The sequence below is a fragment of the Phalacrocorax aristotelis genome, chromosome 1 (genome assembly GCF_949628215.1).
Source record: "Phalacrocorax aristotelis chromosome 1, bGulAri2.1, whole genome shotgun sequence".
NCBI lineage: Eukaryota > Metazoa > Chordata > Aves > Suliformes > Phalacrocoracidae > Phalacrocorax > Phalacrocorax aristotelis.
This window is the reverse complement of record NC_134276.1, coordinates 105,422,373-105,442,653: the sequence shown is the minus strand read 5'-3', so window position 1 is coordinate 105,442,653 and position 20,281 is coordinate 105,422,373. Positions and strand designations below refer to the sequence as shown.

At 45.5% G+C, this 20,281-nt stretch overlaps 1 protein-coding gene across 1 annotated transcript in view; it reads right to left on the bottom strand.

Annotated features, from left to right (window-relative positions):
• Positions 1-15,290, bottom strand: part of ADAMTS5 (ADAM metallopeptidase with thrombospondin type 1 motif 5) — a 47,689-nt gene extending 32,399 nt beyond the window's left edge. The window contains exons 1-2 of the mRNA XM_075101401.1: positions 13,974-15,290; positions 2,329-2,461 (exon numbers count right to left, since the gene is read on the bottom strand). Coding sequence (XP_074957502.1) covers positions 2,329-2,461; positions 13,974-14,990 — 1,150 coding nt within the window. The 5' untranslated portion in view covers positions 14,991-15,290. The remainder of the gene's footprint in view (positions 1-2,328; positions 2,462-13,973) is intronic.
• Positions 15,291-20,281: the final 4,991 nt, after the last annotated feature.

Genomic DNA, 20,281 nt, shown 5'->3' with positions numbered 1-20,281 from the left:
ATGGTGACTTTGATTCCCTGAGAAGCTCACCTTGCTCTTGCTACTGACAGAAAGGAGCATCTTAGGCTCAGAGCCCTTAGCATCCCCTCTGTCTCGCAGGGAATCTCCTATGTTGCCAGGTGAATTCCACTGAATAACTAAGCCGCTGTAAAATTAAAGCTACACCCTACCCACAGGACAGGGAGAACTTCAAGACTTCTGAATTGTAGGAAGAAATCTGGTCTCCAAATAAAATAAAGCAAGGTTTTCCCCAAGTGCTTAACTAAAGGGTATCCATGCCACACTTTTATTTTTCATCCTTTTTTGACCTTTAATTTAATATAAGTACTCAAGCAATTTTAGCTGTGTTTTCTTCTCAACTTCTCCCACCTCAGGCCACACACACAAAGATCATCTTGTGACTTGACACCCCTCCTTTCTTAAAATCTTATGGTGAGGAGAAGAAAAGGGATGTTATTTTAAAAAACCTCAAACTAGAGGTTTTTTTGTCTATTAGGGTACTTATTTGTTTCAATTCATGCCTTTTTTACATTGAAAATTATAGCTTTTACAGATTTCTGTAAATGTCTAGGTATGAAAATGGCTCTTTTTCAAAAATGTGCTTCTAGATCACTAAAATAATTCACTTTCGTTTACATTTTCTTTGTGTGGAATTCAAGGTAATAATATGTATATTTACTGCTCATGCCTATCTTTATCGATCTATGTTCTTTCGTTTTTCATCTATCTAAACATCTATTTATTGCTGATAAAATGGTGTCAGAGACACTACTTGCCTCTACACACACCAGATATATCAACACTGGCATCACAACCTTGCCAATGCCCACTAACCTTCAACAGTAAGTGTCACGTCTGGATGCAAGACGATACAGGCAGTCCTTCTAGCACGCTGGCCTTTGAGTGACAGGTTGTTTGCCCATCCACCTGCCTGTCACAGTTCGAGACCAGGTTCGTCATTAGCTTCACAGCATCCAGGTTTGATGCCACTAAACTCATCTGATGTGAAGTTGTATTTGATGTGTTGCTGTACTTATCTCCAAGTGCTCTAAATTAGTGATTTCAGAGTGGTTTTTCCTTTATAATTATATTCTTGTTTATTAAAATAAAATTTCTGTTTTGGGGGCCCATTTTGCCACAACATTTTACATTTTCATGCAACACATGATCCCTCTCCAGCCACTGCTGTTTTCATTTCTTTGTAGCACCGTAAGAGCAGTAGGGTTAGGTTCACTAATCGTTGAAAGGTCAGGTCACTGACACACCAGCTGCTTTTTCACACTTGGTGACCTCCGGTTGCTGAGCCAGATGCATATATAAGGCATACAACTCCTGGGCTCTACCTGCTAGCTACTTGAAAATTGAACTACTGCAATGATACTCCCCCAAAGCAAACTTTACTTTGGTTTGGCATGAGGTACAAGGCAATTCAGAAATTGGCTCTCTCTGAAAGTTCTCCTTCCCTTGTTATTTCCTTCCAAGAATGTTAAAAAAAACCCAGCTCTCCACTTTCAAATTGCTGTTCACTCACCAAAGTGAATAGTCCTCATACTGAATTTATTTCCAGTGAACACAGCTCACAAAATATTAGTAAATTAAAAATAATCAAGATTGCAGGAGTCTCTGAAGGAATATACCATGACAGATGTAATGTTGCAGAATATGAACTTTCTTCCATCACTAATTCTATCTTAAATCCTTCTGAAGGGTACATGTAAGGCTCCTACATTAAATTTCTGTCCACTGAGGTGGAAACTGAAACAAAGTTAAACAGATTTTTTGAGCAAACCTTTATCACCTAAATACTACTTCGCTTATATGAGGGTTCACATTAGTACCACATTTTACCATAAAGGTGGAATTTCCATACACTTAGCAAAAGATTAGAACTCTCTTTTTTTCCACAAACGCCTTCCTCTGCAGGTAATACATTGTCCCATGAAAAAGTAGAGCATGCAAGTAGTACAAAAAGGTGAGTTATTCTCCACTGTGTATGTACTAAATGCATGGGAATTACAATAGATGGGCCAAATGCTTTCTCAGGAGGGACACATATTGACATTTTTGGACAGTAGCAGCAGCTTTTGAATTTTCACTTCAACTACCGCTTAGAAACGACACTGTCAGAAAGGAAACACCTACTGTGCGCCTTCACTTGCCTTCTGATCCCTTATTAGTTAACCCTGAAGTGCATATGTATACAGCCTTAATCCCCAAGTGAGTATCTGGACCAGGGGAAATCTGGAATTAATTGCGAAGTATTTTGGTTACTAATGCAGCTGTTACAAGTGTTTGATTTGGCAAGCGAACAGAAAAGGCACTGCATACCAATTTCGTGAGCCACTGTAAAAGCTGCATGGAGGCCGTCATCTTCAATCACTGCACAGCTGCGCTCAGGAGAGCATATGGTCCCAACGTCTGCCATTCCCAGAGTATCACATGAGTGATGCCCACATAAATCCTGCCCAGGAAGGAAAAAAAAAATCATTAAAATAAATTTCTACACCCATAGGTAACAACAGGTTAAAGTCACCAGCCCTTTGCAAACAGCAGAACCTGGATAAAAACATCAATATAAGCTTCCATCTAAAACTGTCAATGCAGTTTAAAAGCATGATGACTAAATCCTACCCCTGGTAAAGTTGGTGGGAGTATTTTCATTGACTTTAACAGGACCTGGATAAGTTCTGTAATTAAATATTGTTAAATTTGTATTTCTGCAATACATACAGAGGCTCAAACTTGCATTGACTTAGGTACTCAAAATACATGTGTAGAAGCATTTCTTCACTGACAGTAAAAATAGAATAGTCTCTTGATTTACAGAAGGTGAACCAAGGCACAGAGAGAAACCTTCAGAACCTGATCGATCCTTGAACCAGAGATCACCTTTCTTTTCCAAAGGCATATCTTATTCTTGCTCTTAAAGGAATTAGATTGTTATATATTAAACTTCATGTCACATCTGTGAAGTAATACAATGATTAATAACGTATTACCCAATATACCAAGTATTTAAGCAATTCTCAGAGGTTGCTTAAATGGTCAGTGATATGACAGAGTGTAAAATCCCTTGATTCCTAATCTTACTAGTGCAACTACTTGATCACGTTTCCTACGTGTAGATATGGGGTGTCTCCAAAAACCACGCAGGAAGCATTGCATTTTTTCTTTCCGTTCCAGGATGATAATGATAATGTAAATTATAATGATGAAGGCAGCTTTGGTCAGACATAGTGTTTTAATCATCAGCAGTAGCTTTTCAGTGCTTCTGCTGAAGCAGAGGGAAGAATACTAGTCTGAATGTACAAAAATCTGCTTTTTTGGCTGAGAAAGAAAAGTTGGTAGCACGCCATCTGTAACACTTCAACATTTCATTGTGGTTGACGGAAATTGTCATTTTCAAGGCATAACTATTACCAAAATGATCAGAGAGTACCTTTTTTCCCTTAATTTTTAAGACTCTCTTCTTCCGTTCAAATCTCCTTTTACAGTGACTTTCTTTTATGAAGCCTCTCATAATTAATCCATCTGAATAACAGATATCCTGTATGAGGCTTCAGGTCACCAATTATGACAGTTTCAAATTTAGGCAAATTTAAAAATGCGCAGCATTCAAATCCCACTGAAGTCAAAGAAAAACACACTGACTTCACAGATACCGTGACAGAGCATCTCTTTACAAAAAAAAAAAAATAATTTTTTTTTCCCCAGATGAAACAAAGAAATCTTCAAGCTTAAATTACATAGCAATATTACATACATGGAGCAAGAGTTTCGGGATCAGTACTGGCTTCCAGGTGTCTGGGAACTCTTTTCGGTAAGCGCACTCTTGGTGCTACTTTAATGTCAAAATTTAAAGGCCGCAGTACCAATGAACAAAACAGTCCCACAAGAAGAGAAGGAAAAAAGTTCAAAAGTATGTCAATTCCCAAATTTTCACAGGTATAATCCATGGCTTAAGAAAAACTTCCATTCTGTAGCAAAGTTGATAATATACAGACAATTTTCTCTCTAACCCCACTGGCTCCCATCCTTGACATCCAATTAGCTCCTGACTTTGCTTCTGGCACTGCATGGGTTATGGGAAGGTACAGAATAAGGATGCCCATTTTCAAGTACTTTAAAAGAAATGCTATTTTTTTCTGATTTTCTTTAGGCAAATAAACTTCATATAATTTTCAGCATCTCTGGACCAATGTTGGAAGAGGCCCTAAGCGAGGTCATGTTATTAGAGCATCAAACATCTAGCGCATATTCAACATGGAAGTTACAATCCTTAAAATCCTATTGCTTTTGCTTGGGCTCATATCGATTTAGCCCTTTACGTATCACTTCTGAATCTGGCCTTTTCAGTCTAAGGGTACACTTTACATAGAGTAAACTCTACGTAAATGTAGCTGTAAGTGGTTTACCTACAGCAGCACGAGTAACAAAACTCAGAAAAAAATGCATGTGCATAGTACCAATAAAAATACCTTTTCATGGTGATATAATTGTTCTAAATAAATAAGTGTAAGATGTAGAGGAAGTAAGATACTAATGCAATTTGAACTGAATCCACACAAGCAGTTGAACTAAAATACCTACACAAATACCAAAAAGTAAAAAAAAAATCATACAGAAAGCAGCTTACTGGAGGAGGTCTTAATAACTCTCAGGTTGACAGTGCCAATAACAGTATAAAATGCATTAATTCAGGCCTTGTCTCTGCATGCAGATTCTGTGTCATTTGGTCTTTTCTTGTATTTGGGTCCCATTATTATGTAGATACTTACATCAGTACTGCTCCCAGGGTGGGCCCAGTTATATCAGCACACAGATCTCTTACGCCAGTGCATGATTTATTCCCATGTGCATACAAGAAGCAGCTATGCCAGTGATATGGCTATGAAGCTATACTAGCAGACGCAAACAGGCCTCACAGTGATTGTTCAGATTTGAGGACACAAGTATAAGTAAAAGAATGCCATCTTTCCAAGCAGGCAATCTCATAAACTTCCTCAGAGTTACTTCTGATGGGATGTGTCAAGTATGGAAAATTATGACAAGGATGTTTACCGTAATCAGCCCTTCTGACTCTTGTCTGGTTAGTAATCCCACCTTCAAAATTTCAAAAGCTATGCACAGCATTGTGTTACACCACCTTCATTAGACATCCAAAAAATAGCTATGTACATATGCAAGCACTAACAGACATAGCAGTGTTGGTTTACTTTTCATATGTTACATATTACTGACATGGCACCACACTGCATGACTGGGTCTTCCTCAGAAATCCAGTCACTTCATCAAACCACTGTTCCCCCATTCCCGTCACTTCCCGGAGCATGACACATATCCACTCATGTCAGCATCCCACTAGTAGCTTTCAAGGCACTACTCATTTGCATAACAGTTGTCTAGACAAAACAAAGCAGGCTTTATGCTTTCTTTATGAAATACTTTAATTTCAGGTGGGGTAAAATGAATTTCTTGAAGGGCTGCATTAGTTAAAGGTTGCTCCTAGGAAATCCCACAGCAGAAAGAAAGTGATTCTGCAAATTGCTTACCTGTAAAATTACCTAGCTCCTCCATCACCCCACAGACAGCTGGAAAACAGCTGTCTTCAGATGGTGTGGGACCAATGATCCCAGTAAAGGGGAAGAGGGGAGAGCAACGGCACTGTGGTCAGAAAGCAGTGGACAGTGATACAGTAAAGCCCCATTCCCTTCAGCCAGCTCCGTGACCACATCCACGCTGCCTCCCCAGCAGCCTGAGCAAGGCAGTGTGGGGAGCCCTGCAGCCACCTACCAAATCCCAGCTGGGCAGCGGTGGGGGCGGCTTGTAAAGGATCTTGGAAACAGACAGGAAATATTTTCTGGCGTTAGCTTCTTTGTATGAAGCCATTACTGGGCAGGGATGTCTGTGGGTTGCCCATCTGCTGCTAGAGCAGGGCATGTGTTGGCTACGCTTTCAACAGAGGGCACGTGCTGAGCCTTCTGGTTTCTGTTGCAGACTTCAGTCCTCAGTGACTGCATGAGGATGCTTTTTTCAAGCTAATGCTGACACTGTCAATAATCACTTAGGCAGATTACTGAAAAGTCAGCTCCATTATGTTCTCAACTCATCGCCTCATTTATTCTTTACTTCTCTTGCTTCGGCATGATTTGAACTTTAATATCTTTCTATTCATAGCATCATATAGTATATACTGTATACATAATTGAAGCCTATCAAGTAGCATCTCTGAGACAAATACTCTGAAAAGCTTGCCATCAGGTCAACCCACCCTTCCCTAGCTACATGGCCCTTCCCAGCAGCGTGATTTTGAGTGACGTTATTGAAAATCACGCCTGTTTACACTTCCACTGATTTAAATCTTTATGGCAACATTTCTTTTGACTTAAACTGCGCATAGCTGTACTGGACACGGATTATTTGTTACCAGCATCAATACCCATATTTTTAGCTTTCCTAGACAGTCTTGGAAAGCAGTCTCAGACTTTCATGAAGTAAAGTTTCTGTGAGTACATTAAAAGTTCTTATTTCCCTTAAAAATCCTTTTTTGTTGTTGTTGTTAAAAACAGGTCCTGATATAATGATGCAATCTAAAAAAATCTGTGTGGGTCTCCTCAACTTTTCATACTCCAGCTAAAGCACTAAGAAAGCAAGGACTCACGTGATACTTAAAATCAATTTTCCATGATTATTTTGCTCTGGTGTGTGGCTTTTATTTAAAAAGTTAATAGCTTGCTCAGACATGTATACTGATGTAATTGCCTCCAAATAGTGGTAGAAGCTTCAAAGAATAAGTTTCTAGATAGTTCTAATGGAGTAATACAGAGTCTGGACCTTGATCTGCATTACAGCAATTTAAAAACAGAAGAATGACTAGGAAATGTATTTGCTACACAGGAGGCAATAGATGTTAGGACTTAAGCTTTGGCAAAGGAATGACTTAGGAAAACCGAGCTGTACATCGTAAGACTAGTAGTTAATTAGACATCTTATTAAGGGCCAAGTTTTCTTGACATTCATAAGTACATCAAGAGCAGCTGGCTGTTTGCCATGTATTTGTGGCAGTGTTGTGAACGAAGATAACTGTCGTGGCACCCTGCTGGAGCAGTTAATTTATTTTACCTGAAATTCTTTGATTTCTGCAGTAGGCTTAGAAACAAGAATAAACTGTTTACTGAAACCTGATACTAGGCCAGAACCCATGGACCGGATCCAAAACAGGATTTAAGCACCAACACGGACAGTTTGGTGGAATGTTAAGGGCAGAAGAACAAACTTGGCTTACATGTCCTCTGGTCTTTGAGTTATCTTCCTTCACAAGGCTTGCAGTTTGTGACCTTATGGGCCCCAAAGTGCCCCACAGTTTTATAGTCCTGTGCAGCTTAGCACCTAGCTTATACTAAAGCTTGACTGGGTTTGAGATGCTTAAAGTTTCTCCGCCTTTGCCCCTGAGGGAAGCTAAGTCTACAGACATTCTCAGATCAGATGCACAGAAAACCAGCAGGATTAGGCTTTCTATCAGGCACAGCAGCACATCACCTTTTTTTAAAGCACAGCCAAAGGCTTTTACAGCCCTGTGTGTCTGTTCGCTTACTTTTCTGGCTTCTTTGCAATGGCTCATCAGTTAAAGCCTTTGCTCAATAAGAAGGTGATCCAGCTTCAGATACCTTTCAGGGATGAGGACGCTTAGAAGCATGTTTCTTAGGAGAGGGTCCTATGGTCTACACCAGGCTATGGTCTACAAAGAAGGTCTGCACATGTCTGTGAGTTCAGGGAGTTGTGGCTCCTCCAGTTGCAGCCCATGTGCCAAAGGTTTCCCTAGCCCCGGCTGCAGTTAGTGCTTATGGTGCTTGGTGAAGGGACCTAATTTTTGGTCCCTATTCCTCAGCCTGCTTCTGTATTTTACACTGAACAGTCCTTCGGTAAATTACAGAAACAGTCTTCTCTCCGTGCTTTGGGAACCCAGACCGCCTTGCCCAAAGCAGTGCGCTCCAGTCAGCAGCTTTGGGTCATGATTTCTCTCCTTCTCACCGTATGAATCTTGAATTACTTGCTAAACAGTGACATAGCTTTGGTCGAGGGGTGGAAAGTTTCCTTAACACCTGGAACAGCTTACAACCTTACTGGTTAAGGACCTCTCCTGGGAGGTGGGCGATACAGACCTAAAATCCCTCAAGCAGAGGAAGGAATTAAATATGACTTTCTGACTTCCTGCAGCAGCATTCCCACCGCAGCCCTGTAAGGGGAGGGTGGGGTCAAGAGGTATTTGGGACCCACGTGTCCACCCTGCCACATGCCCCTCTGCAAAGTGGGTGAAAGTTTATTAATGTCACAGCAATGCAGAACAGCACATCTAAAGGAAAGAAAGGTTCACCCTGACAGAAAGGATTACAGGTATCACCCAAAGACTGTATGGTGTCTGGTAGACAAAAGGAGCACAAGACTGAAGTCGACAGACTGCAAAAGGTGTACTGGAAATAAGGACTAACTGGTAAAAAAAATAGTTATGACATGGTCTATTTTACCCCTCAACCAATACTATGACACTTAAAAGAGAGGCTTTACAAGCCAAAATGGTGGACAGCTGCCCTGGAGGAAGCCTGCTGTGAAGAAGTCCTCTTCCTGAGACACTTAGGTCTTGGTCATGGGATTGTCCAGGTCAGGGCACCAGGGAGAGGGCCTGGCCATCACTGTGAAGCGAGGAAGGACTCCTGTCAGACTCACTGGGATACAGCTTTGTCCTCCTACGGCCATGTTTTGAGAGGACAGAGCAAAGTCCGGTTACCTTTTGAGGAAAACAGGAGTGGTGATACCTGCCATACCTACCAAAACAAACATCACGTCTTTTATTCCGGTAGTTTAACTTAAAAATTGAGGTCGTTTTCCTTTCAAGTTAATATGATAAATACAGGCCTGAGTTTTGGGCATTTGAATCTCAAACATACAGAGCTGTCTTTCTGAATTCTAAGTAAGGTGACATTCAAGAAAACCCAATGTATGGGTCATGTCCTGTTGGGCCAAGTTTAGCACATGCGTACTACACTTGCTGGTTTCAGAACTACCTCCTCACCAGACTGGATATTTAGGCATGGTCTTATTCTCCCGTTGTATGGCATGGGGACCCTTGGCACTTGTCATCCAAGGACACTCTGCAACCAAGTGTTAGAAGTAGAGCCTAAACCAGATTAAGCTTTTATGCTCTGATTTTACATATTACACACCTTTGTTTTCCTAAAGCACATAAAGAAAATGCAGCAGCATTATGCAAACCGCAGATTATTTAAAAATACTGACAAAACGCACATAAGGCATTTGGACTCTGCATGGGGAGGGGAGGGGCAAACTAGGTTTCAGTTATGAAACTAGTGACTGGTGAACAAGGTAAAATATGCAATTTAACTTGCGTAACCCATAGCTCCTCTGTGGGGAAACTCCACACCATCTCTGTGGACTGGTGTGAGTCATGTTACTTCTCCCACACAAATGATGTCCCACTTTATTTTCCCCAGGGACATTATCTAAATGTATTAGATTTGCAACAAAATTGGTGAAAACACTACAAAATTGGTAGGCACATCACATGATAATTTCTTCAGAGTAATAATAAACATTAGTGAAATATATTCTACTGACCATTGGTAGATTTTGCTCTTTTACTAATATGGGATAATAATTGTGGGAAGATGGTAATATAGAAAATTAAAAAAAAAAAGAAAAAAGAACTAGAGCCAAAGAAAGCATGTGCTCCATGCAATGAAATTATCATCTATAGAGCTGCAGTAATTCAAAGCTTGCTGTTAAATTTCAACAGCACTATCAGATTGACAGTTCAACTAAATGACACACACAAGACCCACATAATTACTGTGTAGAAAAAGGCAGGACAGTGGCCTTTGGCTCTAGCACGAACTTTTTGTTAGAGCCAGGCATGATGGTACTACCACGGGTGACACTAACAAGCACTTAGGGAAGTATTTTTTCTTGCTCTTGTTGCCCGTATCTACTGTGAGAAATATCTATTTTAATTTTCACATGATTCAGAATTGGGGGGAAAGGAAAGGAAAAGAACTGGATTTTGTCCAAATGCATTCAATAGTGCACTTGAAATCTAACCAAGGGTCACTAATGAAATAGACTGGATGAATTCTAGGGGATAATTGCAGAGTAGGCTAGACCTCGGGAAAGAACAGTCTGAGTTCAAGTGCAGTTTGCAAGTCATGTCTAATATATTTTTCTACTGTGACAAATAATCTGGCAAGTATTTTGTTGCACCCACAAAAACCTGAAGACTGAAGACGACCTGCTTCCAGCTGACGAGAACTGTTCACAATAAAAAAGCCTGAAACGGACCAAACTCTAAATTTGCTGTGGACTTCACTGCCATTGAGAACAAAGCAAACTAATCTCCAGGGGAAGAGAGCTTTACAAGCTCCTCCTCCTTCCCACCACACAGCCGCATCTCTACCGCCCCAGGGGACGGAGGACTCACCTGGCTACCAGATGATCAAATCCTCGCATCACCGTTTTCCACAGAGGATGCTCTGAGGATGCATGCCGCCCAAAAATATACAGCTGCTGTCAAGGACTCAACCACAAAGCAGCCTGGGACCCATGTATTCTCTAAGCCTGTTAAGGCCAAACCGCCTTAATGAGAGCTTTCATGGGATTTATTACAAAATTATTGCCTTTGCTACCGACAAGTCAGACCTCTGTCAGGCTTGATACTGGCCATCGTGGGTCAAAATGAGAGACTGAGACCACTGAGAAAATATACTTCTCCTTATCAGATTTTGGGGATTTAAATATCACTGTGGAACCCAGCTACGTTTCTGCACTATTCAGTGATAGATAATTTCTGTGCCCATTGAGGGTTTTTACAATCTCTTACAGAGGTGTTAACAACGGCCAGGAGCACTGCTGTAGTTTTCCTTGCAGTTACGGAGTAAACGGGTTCACTGCAGCTAATGGATAGTTACATGGTTCTCACTGCCACCGATAAGCAATACAGAGCCTTAAAATAGTTTTAACACCAACTGTCTGTGAACCGAACAGTCTGTATTTATTCACTACTTATTATGCTCTGCAGCATGATTGCTTTAAAGCCCTTATCAAATTAAATGACCAAACGTGAGTAAATGTTTTAATCTGGAATCAGTAAATCTCCGTCTAAAAATCCTTTTGCAGGGAAAGCGCTTCGTAGTATGAATGACGATGATACTAATTTGAACCGCCAGTACCAATTCTATAATAAGGGAGAGCTGCCAGCACACTCTTAGTCTATGAATGGTTATTAATTTATCTTTAAACAAGTAATGACAACTGAAGAGGAGGAAGCGATGGTGCTGAATTCTGACGGGGCTCCTTCTTTATAAGGAACTCGAGTAAAGCTACTGTCTTTTCGGAAAGCCTGTTTTGGTGGCAAAAATAACACCCAAGTAAATGTCACTCCAGAATGAAGCTAATTATTGTATTAGAGACTTGTATGGCAACAGGCATGCATAATTTAGATTCTCACTACACATAAACAGTTACATACAGCTGAGGACATGCGATCGGTTGACAAACGATCTGCAAATATTATTCTGTTGACGTAGAGACACAAAGTTCAAGGTGGCCTCAGTTAGTAAACAAAGACGGAAAATGTACCTCACACATTTAGCCCATGCCTAAAAAACAAGCCATTTAGAAGAAGACATCTGGATGTTCAGAAATTAGCATGACGGTATTCAGAGCCCATCAAAACATGCAGCCATGGCTCGGCGTCTAGTAGCTAAGCAACACACTTCATACATTCAAAACATAGTTGTAAAAGTTGGATCCTCCTGCCAACTGCTGCCACTCTCATTGAAAAGCTAAACTGGAAAAAATCGCTCTTTAGCTCGAAGTGGGGCTGTTTTCTCCGGGAAACATCTCTACTGCTTTTTCATCCTTTAACCCTTTTCATGTTTACATTCCAAGCGCAGTAAATAGATTCATGTTGACATTTCAAGTGTAAGCATATAAAAAGTCGTGTGGACTCACATACACTCCCTGCAAAGAACATCATGAACATGTGTAGCAAGAAACTACAGTCTTGTTCTTACCGAGTACTGAAATGTAACGCCAAACAATGTGCGCAGGCACACAGCAAATTGTTAAAGCAGATCGAGTTATACTGAATTGCACTGAGGAACTAATCCCATACTACAACGTGTTAAAATGTAAACCAAGAAAATGGGGAAGCCTGTGCTTTTTTCTTGCAAAGCTTTACATCCCTAAGTAACAGCACCAGCAATATTTGCATCTTAAGAGTGGAAGAAAACCACAGGAACCGTGACATTTTGTTTAGTTTAGGTACTACTTACATGCAAAAGAAGTAGCTCTAGGCATGGAAGATGCATTGCTCAGGGGTCTTTGAAAGTGGATTACTGATTGGCAGCACACACTTATTCTGGCAGGAGGGCATCCATGCAAGAAACTACAGATAAGCATCTGTAAAGCAAGTGGCTTTAAAGTCACATCCTATCTCAATCCAAATTAACTTAATAATTGATGTTAAGATGTTAAGTCTGCCACCCTAAGAGTTTCTAAATTGTAATAAATCCCAGGGAAATAGATGGGAATACTGGCAAACACTCTTTAGTGAAAAGTGATGGATTCTGGCCCAGGCTTAATTAATAAGCCATTAGACAGGATGTTTATAGAAAAAAACAAGAGCATTCTGACCCAGCCTAGGTAGCCTGTTTTCATTCAGATTATAATGATAAAAAAATGAAAGCTTGCAAATTGGACCCACGGGCTTTAAACTCTAAAAAAGTCTCCTGCTGTACAAGTGATGCCTGACTGACACAGAACCTAATGTTTCAACTATTTACAGCTATAAAAGCAAGCCAGGCGCTTTTTTTCACTCTTCTGGAGCAACTCCTTCCACAAACCATCCAAAGCATCCTTTCTGGCAGGCTCCTGTGACGTAGAAAAGCAGGAGAACTCAAACAAACGGAAAGTCATGCAGTTATTTTTTTGTACTTGGGGAAGGGAAAAAAAAGAAAACACCAAACCCAAACCGCTGAAGGGATATTCTTACAGAAGAACTTCATTGCATAAACTCGGCCACATGTCTTACTAGAGCAATGTCCCTTAACGACCTCTGGCAATGCAATTAGTGAACAACCAGGCAGGGAGCAAGGCACAGCTCTGCATGGGTGAGACTGGCCGGATCCGACCCACAGTTGATCAGGACACTCATTTTTCACTTGGGCAACAAGGAGACTGCATCGCCTTACCTCCAGCCCAACTCACTCAACCCCTGCACCTCTGTTTACCTGCGGTTTGCTTTTTACGTCCTACCCTTGAACCACAAACGCTGCCGGCTTCCAGTGCGGTGGAGCTATTCTCGCTGGAAATAGCATCTCAACACACTCAATAAGGAAGTTGCGTGTACTCTTAAGGTGTTCTTCACCATTTTCACTAGCAGGTTTATTCGGGAACTAATTTAGGCTAGGGAGCGCTATCAGCCAGGACCACCACCTCCCTGGAGAGAGGGGGGCTGTGTGTGAAACGTCTCACTGGGAAAGACGGAACAACGTCACCTCTCAAGCAGAGATCAGTTTGGCGGCCTCAGCCGAGTCTCCCGATGAGGCAAATTACCACCTCTCCACCCTGGCAGGAGTCCCAGCACCGAACTGGCAGGAAAAACTGTGTACCCGCAGTGGAGTGGGGATGACCTCGCAGGGGAAGGGGCACACAAGCGCACAGACAATTTGTTTCGTTTTCAACCCCTCTTCCATCCCCAGCAGCTGTGTGCATGGGTGCCGGTCCCTGAGCCGCAGCGCGAACCCGAGGGGATGGCCGAAGGTGCGAGCGGGGAGGCGACCGCTGGGCAAAGTGGGGCAGCGTGGCTGGAGGGCTGCCAGGGCGGCCTCGCTACAGCCTAACCACCCCACCACACGTCGCTCGAGGGGCACCAAGCTGCCGTTGGCTGGGGTGACGCCTACCTCGCGGGTGAAGAGGATGGCAGCGTCGTAGTGCTCGTCGTGGTCGTCGTCGAGGCGGTTGTGCTGGTGCTGCCACTTGCAGAAGTTCTTGAGGGTGGTGGCGGCGTTCCTGTTGACCTCCAGCCCCTTCTCCTTCTCCCCCAGGGCCACCACCTTCACCACGGCCAGCCGGACGTGGTTCTCCAGGCTGGCGTGGGCATAGAGGCGGGAGGCGATGGAGGCCAAGGTGAGCAGGTAGTGCTGCAGCCCCTTCCCGTACTTGCGGACCATGGAGGCGTCGGCCACCAGCAGCAGCTCCACCTGCCGGGCCCGGGAGACGGAGCGACGCCGCCGCCGCCGCCGCCGCCGCCCGTCGTCCCCCCCCGCCGCCGGCGGCGGGTCGCGGGTCTCGCAGCTGGTGCGGGCCGGCACCGTCTCGAAGCTGAAGCGCTCCCTGCGGAAGAGGTGCGGGGCGCGGGCCGGGCCCTCCCCGTAGATCCGCCGGCCGGCCGCCTCCCCGCCGCGCCGCGCCGGCCTGACGGTGTAGCGGGAGCGGCCGACGGCGAAGAAGCCGTCGAGGCCGCCGCAGAGGTTGAAGACGGCCAGGGAGCGCGGGCTGCCGTCCACCGTGCCGCGGTAGTAGCAGCGCGGCGGCCCGCCGGCCCGCGGCGCCCGCGGCCCCACCGCCTCGTCGCGCTCCAGGTCGAGGAGGAAGCGCTGGCCCCCGGCGTAGAGCACGTACCCCGCCTTGCCGCCCCCCGCGTAGGTCGGGTCGAGGCGCCGCACGACGCCGCTGGCCCCGCGGGGCGGCCCCGGGGGGCGGCGGGGCGGCCCCGGGGGAGGGCCGGGCCGGGGCCGGGGCCGCGGCCGGGGCGGCGGCGGCGGGGCGGCGGCGGAGGAGGAGGAGGAGGAGGAGGCGGCGGGGGGCGGCGGCGGCGCTCCGTCGTCGGCAGGTGCCGGCGGCTGGGCCAGAGCGAGGTGCAGCTGGGCGGCCAGCAGCAGGGAGAGCAGTCTCAGGCAGAGCGGCTTCAGCAGCATGCTTGCCTCGCCGTCAGGAGCGGCCGCAGCGGTGGTGATAATGAGGAGTAGTAATTAATAGTGAGAGTTGGGGAGGGCTGGTGGTGGTGGAAAGAGCCGGTCGGCGGAGTGCAGCAACGTAGTTAAGGGAAGGAGAGAAGGGGGAAGGAGGGAAAAAAAAAAAAAAAGAAAGGAAAAAAAAAAGTTCTCCCTCCCAAACTCGAGTCAAGTGTGAGTGGGAGAGAAAAAAATGTCAACAAAAGCCGCTCGCGTGTGAACTTTGTGTTTCTCTGCAGGGAAGAGCCGGCAGCACATGGAAGGAGAGAGAGAGGCAAAAAGTCCCAAATCACTGCTGCTGGGGAGGCAAAGTGGGGGGGAGAGAGAAAAAGGAGGAGAGGAGGCTCGGACCCGGCAAGTAGAGAAGTTTGAGCACTTCCCACTCCTCTTCCACTTCTCTGCTGTAGTCACCGGATCATCACCATCACCAGCAGCAGCAGCAGCAGCAGCGGGGACAGGGGGCAGGTCTGCTGCGACTCGGCACTTTCTCGGGCTCCGGTGGGCTCCCTTTCCTTCTTTTGCCCCCTTTTGTTTTGAAGAGAAGGAGGAGAAGGGGAGAGAAGAAATTCAGGCACCAAAAACCGCCTCGATCGTCTCCGGTGAGATGGTTTGAAAAAAGAAAAAAAAAAAAAAAAAAAAGAAAAAAGCCCAAGAAGCGGAAAACGTCCCGGATTTTTGTCAAAGCCCCCTCCCTGTATCTTTTCTGTTGTTGTTGTTGTTATCCCCAGTCTGTCGATGTGAACAAGAGGAGAAGGGAGAGAAATGTGAAGATGAGAGGAGGTGGAACAATGAATTTATAGCGGAATGCCATCCTGCAATGGCAATTTCAACAATTCGTCACTGCAGGCTGCCTCTTAAAGGGAGAGCTTCAAAACCACCACTCCCACACTTCCTTCTCATTTAATCAGACAGAGGGAGAAACTTGAGGGGAGGGGGAAAGAGGGGGGGTTTGCGGGGGGAGGAGAAAAGGAGGGAGAGAGAGCGGGAGAGAGGGAGGCAGGAGAGGGGAAGAGAGGGAGGAAGCCGGGGAGGGGAGCGAGACCGGGAGAAGAAGGAAAAAAAATGTTTGTGTACGAAAACCGCAAGATTTCCCTCGAATCGCTTAAAGCCACAGAGTCACCCGGGGTTTGCGATGTCACCGCTGGCCGGGGACCCACTGCTGTCGGCGGCGGGGTGGGCGCCGGGGGGCGGGTTTGCGCCTTGGTCTCGGACGGGAGCGGGGCGGCCGGGGCTCTTCCGAGAGCGCCGGGGATGCGGGGCGCCCGTGGGGAGCGGGGCGGGGGGGGCTGTGGGGAGCGGAGCGTGGCGCCGCTGCCCCCCCTCCCCACCCCCGCGCCCCGTGTCCCGGCTCGTCCCCGCTGGCCCTGCACCTTTCTGGGGTGGGCGGCAGCACCAAACCTCCTGCCTTTGTCTGGGCGGCCGCGGCTCGCCTGCACCCAGCCTGTCATTAAGTCCCGGCAAGCTGTCATCCAGTTCGGGCGGGCTGTGATTTCCCCCGAGGAGGAGGAGGAGGGAGGGCGGGGAAGAGTTAATGCTTGCTTTGACCTTTTGAATGACTTCAGATACTTAGATCATCCCCCCGCCGGCTGACACACACATCCACGCACCCTATCCCCTCGTCTTCCTCCCCCCGCTTCGCGCTCCGGCGGGGACGCCGCAAAGGGCAGATGTCCCCGCTTACTTTTCCAGCCGCCCTTTCCGCCCCGACGCTGCCCGGAGAGCGAGGGGAGACCGGCAAACAGCGCTCTCCGCCGAGATCAAGGGCTGGACGGCAGCCGGGGCTCCGGGAGGGCGACAGGAGCGGGACCCCGGCGGAGCGCGACCCTGCTGGCTTCCCTCCCGCTGCCGTAGGCGACCGGCGTCCCCGGGCGCCTCGCCTTGCACCCACCCAAACGCGGGAAAGGCGTGGGGAACGGCAGCCCTGTTACCGCCTGTCTCCTCTCCACGTGCCACGACGGGTGCCAGGAGCAGGTGCTAGCCTCTAGCTGCGGGGCTCCGAAAGGGATATGGCGCTCCAGCCCCGTCCGAGCCTGCAAACGGCGTGTGTCAGCCCGGCCACTCCGCCTGCGAGGGCATGACGTGCGCACACGTAACGCTGCGCAGGTTGGAGACCTTCGCAGGACGGGGACCGTGGTGGTGGTGGTGGGGGTGGTGGCCCGCTGCGCGGAGAACGGCAGGCCGGCACCTGCCTCCGCAGCGTCCGGAGCCTGCTTCGAGAGTCTAACACTTCTGCAAAGAACAGGTTAACTAATGCAACAGACGTCTCAAAAATTAATATTCCCATGTAAGTGATTCCATTAACATAACCCTGAGGTTACGCTTATGAAATACGTAACGCACCGAAGTTTTGCAGGTGTTCTTTTTTCTGTTTCCGTTTTTCCGGAAATCGTGATACCTGCGAACAAAAAGTTCATTTCTCAAACTCCTGGTATTTCTTTTTCGACATTTCAGTATTTTATCAACACCAAAAATTCTTGACTGGAATCACTAAGTTCCAAAATTAAGAGTTATGTATCAGGAAGGTCACATTCATTTTTGGGGCATTGGTCCAGGAGTATCCAACCTTTTAAAATTTAAACATTTTCTCAGTTACTGTAGTTATAAAGTCAAGACAGTTGAAAAAAAATTTATAAGGGAGGGAGAGAGAAGAAGGCGGCATATTTTGATTAAAAAAAAGAACCTGTCATTTGTCTCCCACTATTTTCCTTGGATGGCTTTTACTTTTCATTTGAGCTTAGTGGATATCTGTTCAGCACCAATATTTTAACTGACTTCACTGGGACCTGAACAAGCCCTGGATTCACATATATGCCTGGGTCCAAACTCCCAGATACCTCTGGGAGAGGTGCTAAAGATGAGATCCGGGATAAGGAATGCAGTTTGGATAACGACCTCAGAAACTCTCATTAAAAATGTGTTAGTTTGTCAATGAAAAGGCATATGGTACACAAGAGGCCGGTGTAATGTTGTCCCATGCTACAGCATAATTCCAACCGTCCACCCATGTAGCCTAGGAAAAACAGGAATGCTTAGAAGGGTTAGCGGTAATTAAATGGTGCGTCTCACTGCTTGTCTCCCGTGTTGTCTTTGATTTCCCAAATGAGAGGAAAAGTTGGCTAACCTTCCACAATGCCCTGTTTCACCGAGGAAGGATCTAGGCTTTCCAGGAAGGTACAAATTAGCCCATGCAGATTACCACATAGATTATGAAGTCTTTCCTATTTACATTTCGAAACTGTAATAACTCAGCAGTGCAAGAATGGAAAGATAGGTCAGTCGCACCTCATACAAGAGGAAACCTCTTCTAGTCTGAGAGTCTTAAAGTGTAAGGATAAATCACTTCAACAGATAGCCTTCTTTTTCCTCCCAGTTTTGCCCTCTTAGCCTCTTTTTACAGTTACCGCATTGCCTTTAAACAAGAAAGCCTGTCAGCACGTCCCAAGTTGTGGATGACACTAAATCCTTGTCAAACAGTTCTGACCTGGAAATCTCAAAGCTGACCTTTCCCCACTGAGAGACAGAGAGCCACAAATCCTGTTAGCTCTAAGGCACAACGCAAGTTTTGTACCCGTTGGTCCCAATTCAATCCTCATGTGAAAAGACGCAGTCCTCTTGAGTCTCTGGGAGCTGCAAGCTGCTTTCATTCAGGCTGTATTTCACCCCCTGGGTTTGTCCATGAAACCCTTTAGAATCCTTCAAGTAACAGCCCCGGTAGCTGGTTATACCTGATTATACAGTACAGTTATTATATAGTTATACCTGATTATATAGTATTTTAGCCACATGAGAAATATTGCTCTAAGCATTATAAACACTCATAGGACGGAATAGCTTGAGGGACGTGGAGGGGCCAACAAAGTCGCTAATCATTTTATCCACACGTCCTTCAAACTGTCTTATAGAAGGGTCCCATTTTACATCACCTCTTTTTCAATTCTCAGTCACATTACTAGGGGTAGAAAACCATGAATCCAAGGTGTCAACAAATCAGTCCTGTGTCTGCCTACAGCCCCCTGGTAGCAGCCAAGGCCTAGGTGAGGTTTCCTACCGAGCACCGTCTGTCTTTCACCATTAGCTTAAGTGTTCCTCCTTGGGAACAAACAGAAATTCTGTTTAGCTTTTATTGTTCTGGTGCTAAGAGTGTCTGGCATTTCTATGTAATTGCAGAGGTGATAGAAATGACTATCAGAGGTATTATTTTCTTCTGTAAAATTATAGGAAGGTCCAATCAAACCCAAGAAAATTGCCTGCTCAGCCTGTCCTAAAGTATTATCAACTACACAATATTTAATAAGCTTGTGATCAACACAGGCCTATGGCTGGGGACTGGACCCCGGTTTGGGTAAGCCCCTGTCCAAAGAGCTACCAGTAGCAACACACTCCTTAACACGGGACAGCTTTGTCTCTCTTGAGAATCGAAAGCCTCTGTTAACTTTATGGGACATTTTCAATACGCATGTCAGCAAGATCAAGCTTGCCTGCAGCAGGAGGCTGTTCAGATCTTTGTCCCCCAGAAATCTATTAGTGATACTTTGCTGCTGCCTCTCAAATCCGCCGTGGTTTATTGGTCTTGTCAGCAGTTTTAACAACCCAAACATGATGATTATAATGTTTGAGTCTATTCGTTTTAAGCTTTTCGTTTAAAGGTTTCCTCTGGTGATGCATTAAAACCACTGAAGACATTTATTTCTGAAGTGCTCATTATTAAATAAAATACTCATTATAAGTAATTTGGCAATGAACTCTTAAAGATGAATATTTTTGATTAGTGTTGTGGAAAGGACTAGATACACTAGCATTTGGAATGAGTTATACAGCGGCATAGTCAACATTGTCCCTTATTTGGACTTCATGTGGCTTGAATGCTATGAAAGCCCATTCAGATGGAGACCCCCTGGGAGTTATTTTGACTGGCTCTAACTTGCTCGTTGATATTGTAATAGGTTTGTGGTTGATAAATAAGCCAACATCACCATTATTGGTGTATCCTTCCCGCTAGCCTTACCAGATGCATCGGGAAGAGAGTGCTTCTGGAGACTGGGCTAACGTCTTCATCCTTCTCATATTGCATGTGGAAAAGGCAGTAGCAGGAAGCTTGCTGTGGGCTGCACGTTCTCTCATTTCCATGGCTGGCATTTCCTCCACACACAGCTGGCATTCCTCCACACACAACTTTGGCGTCCAGTCCAAAGTTTTGGTAGGCCCTAAACTATTTATTTAAAGGTCAAGTAACGTCTACCTCAGAAAACCCAAAC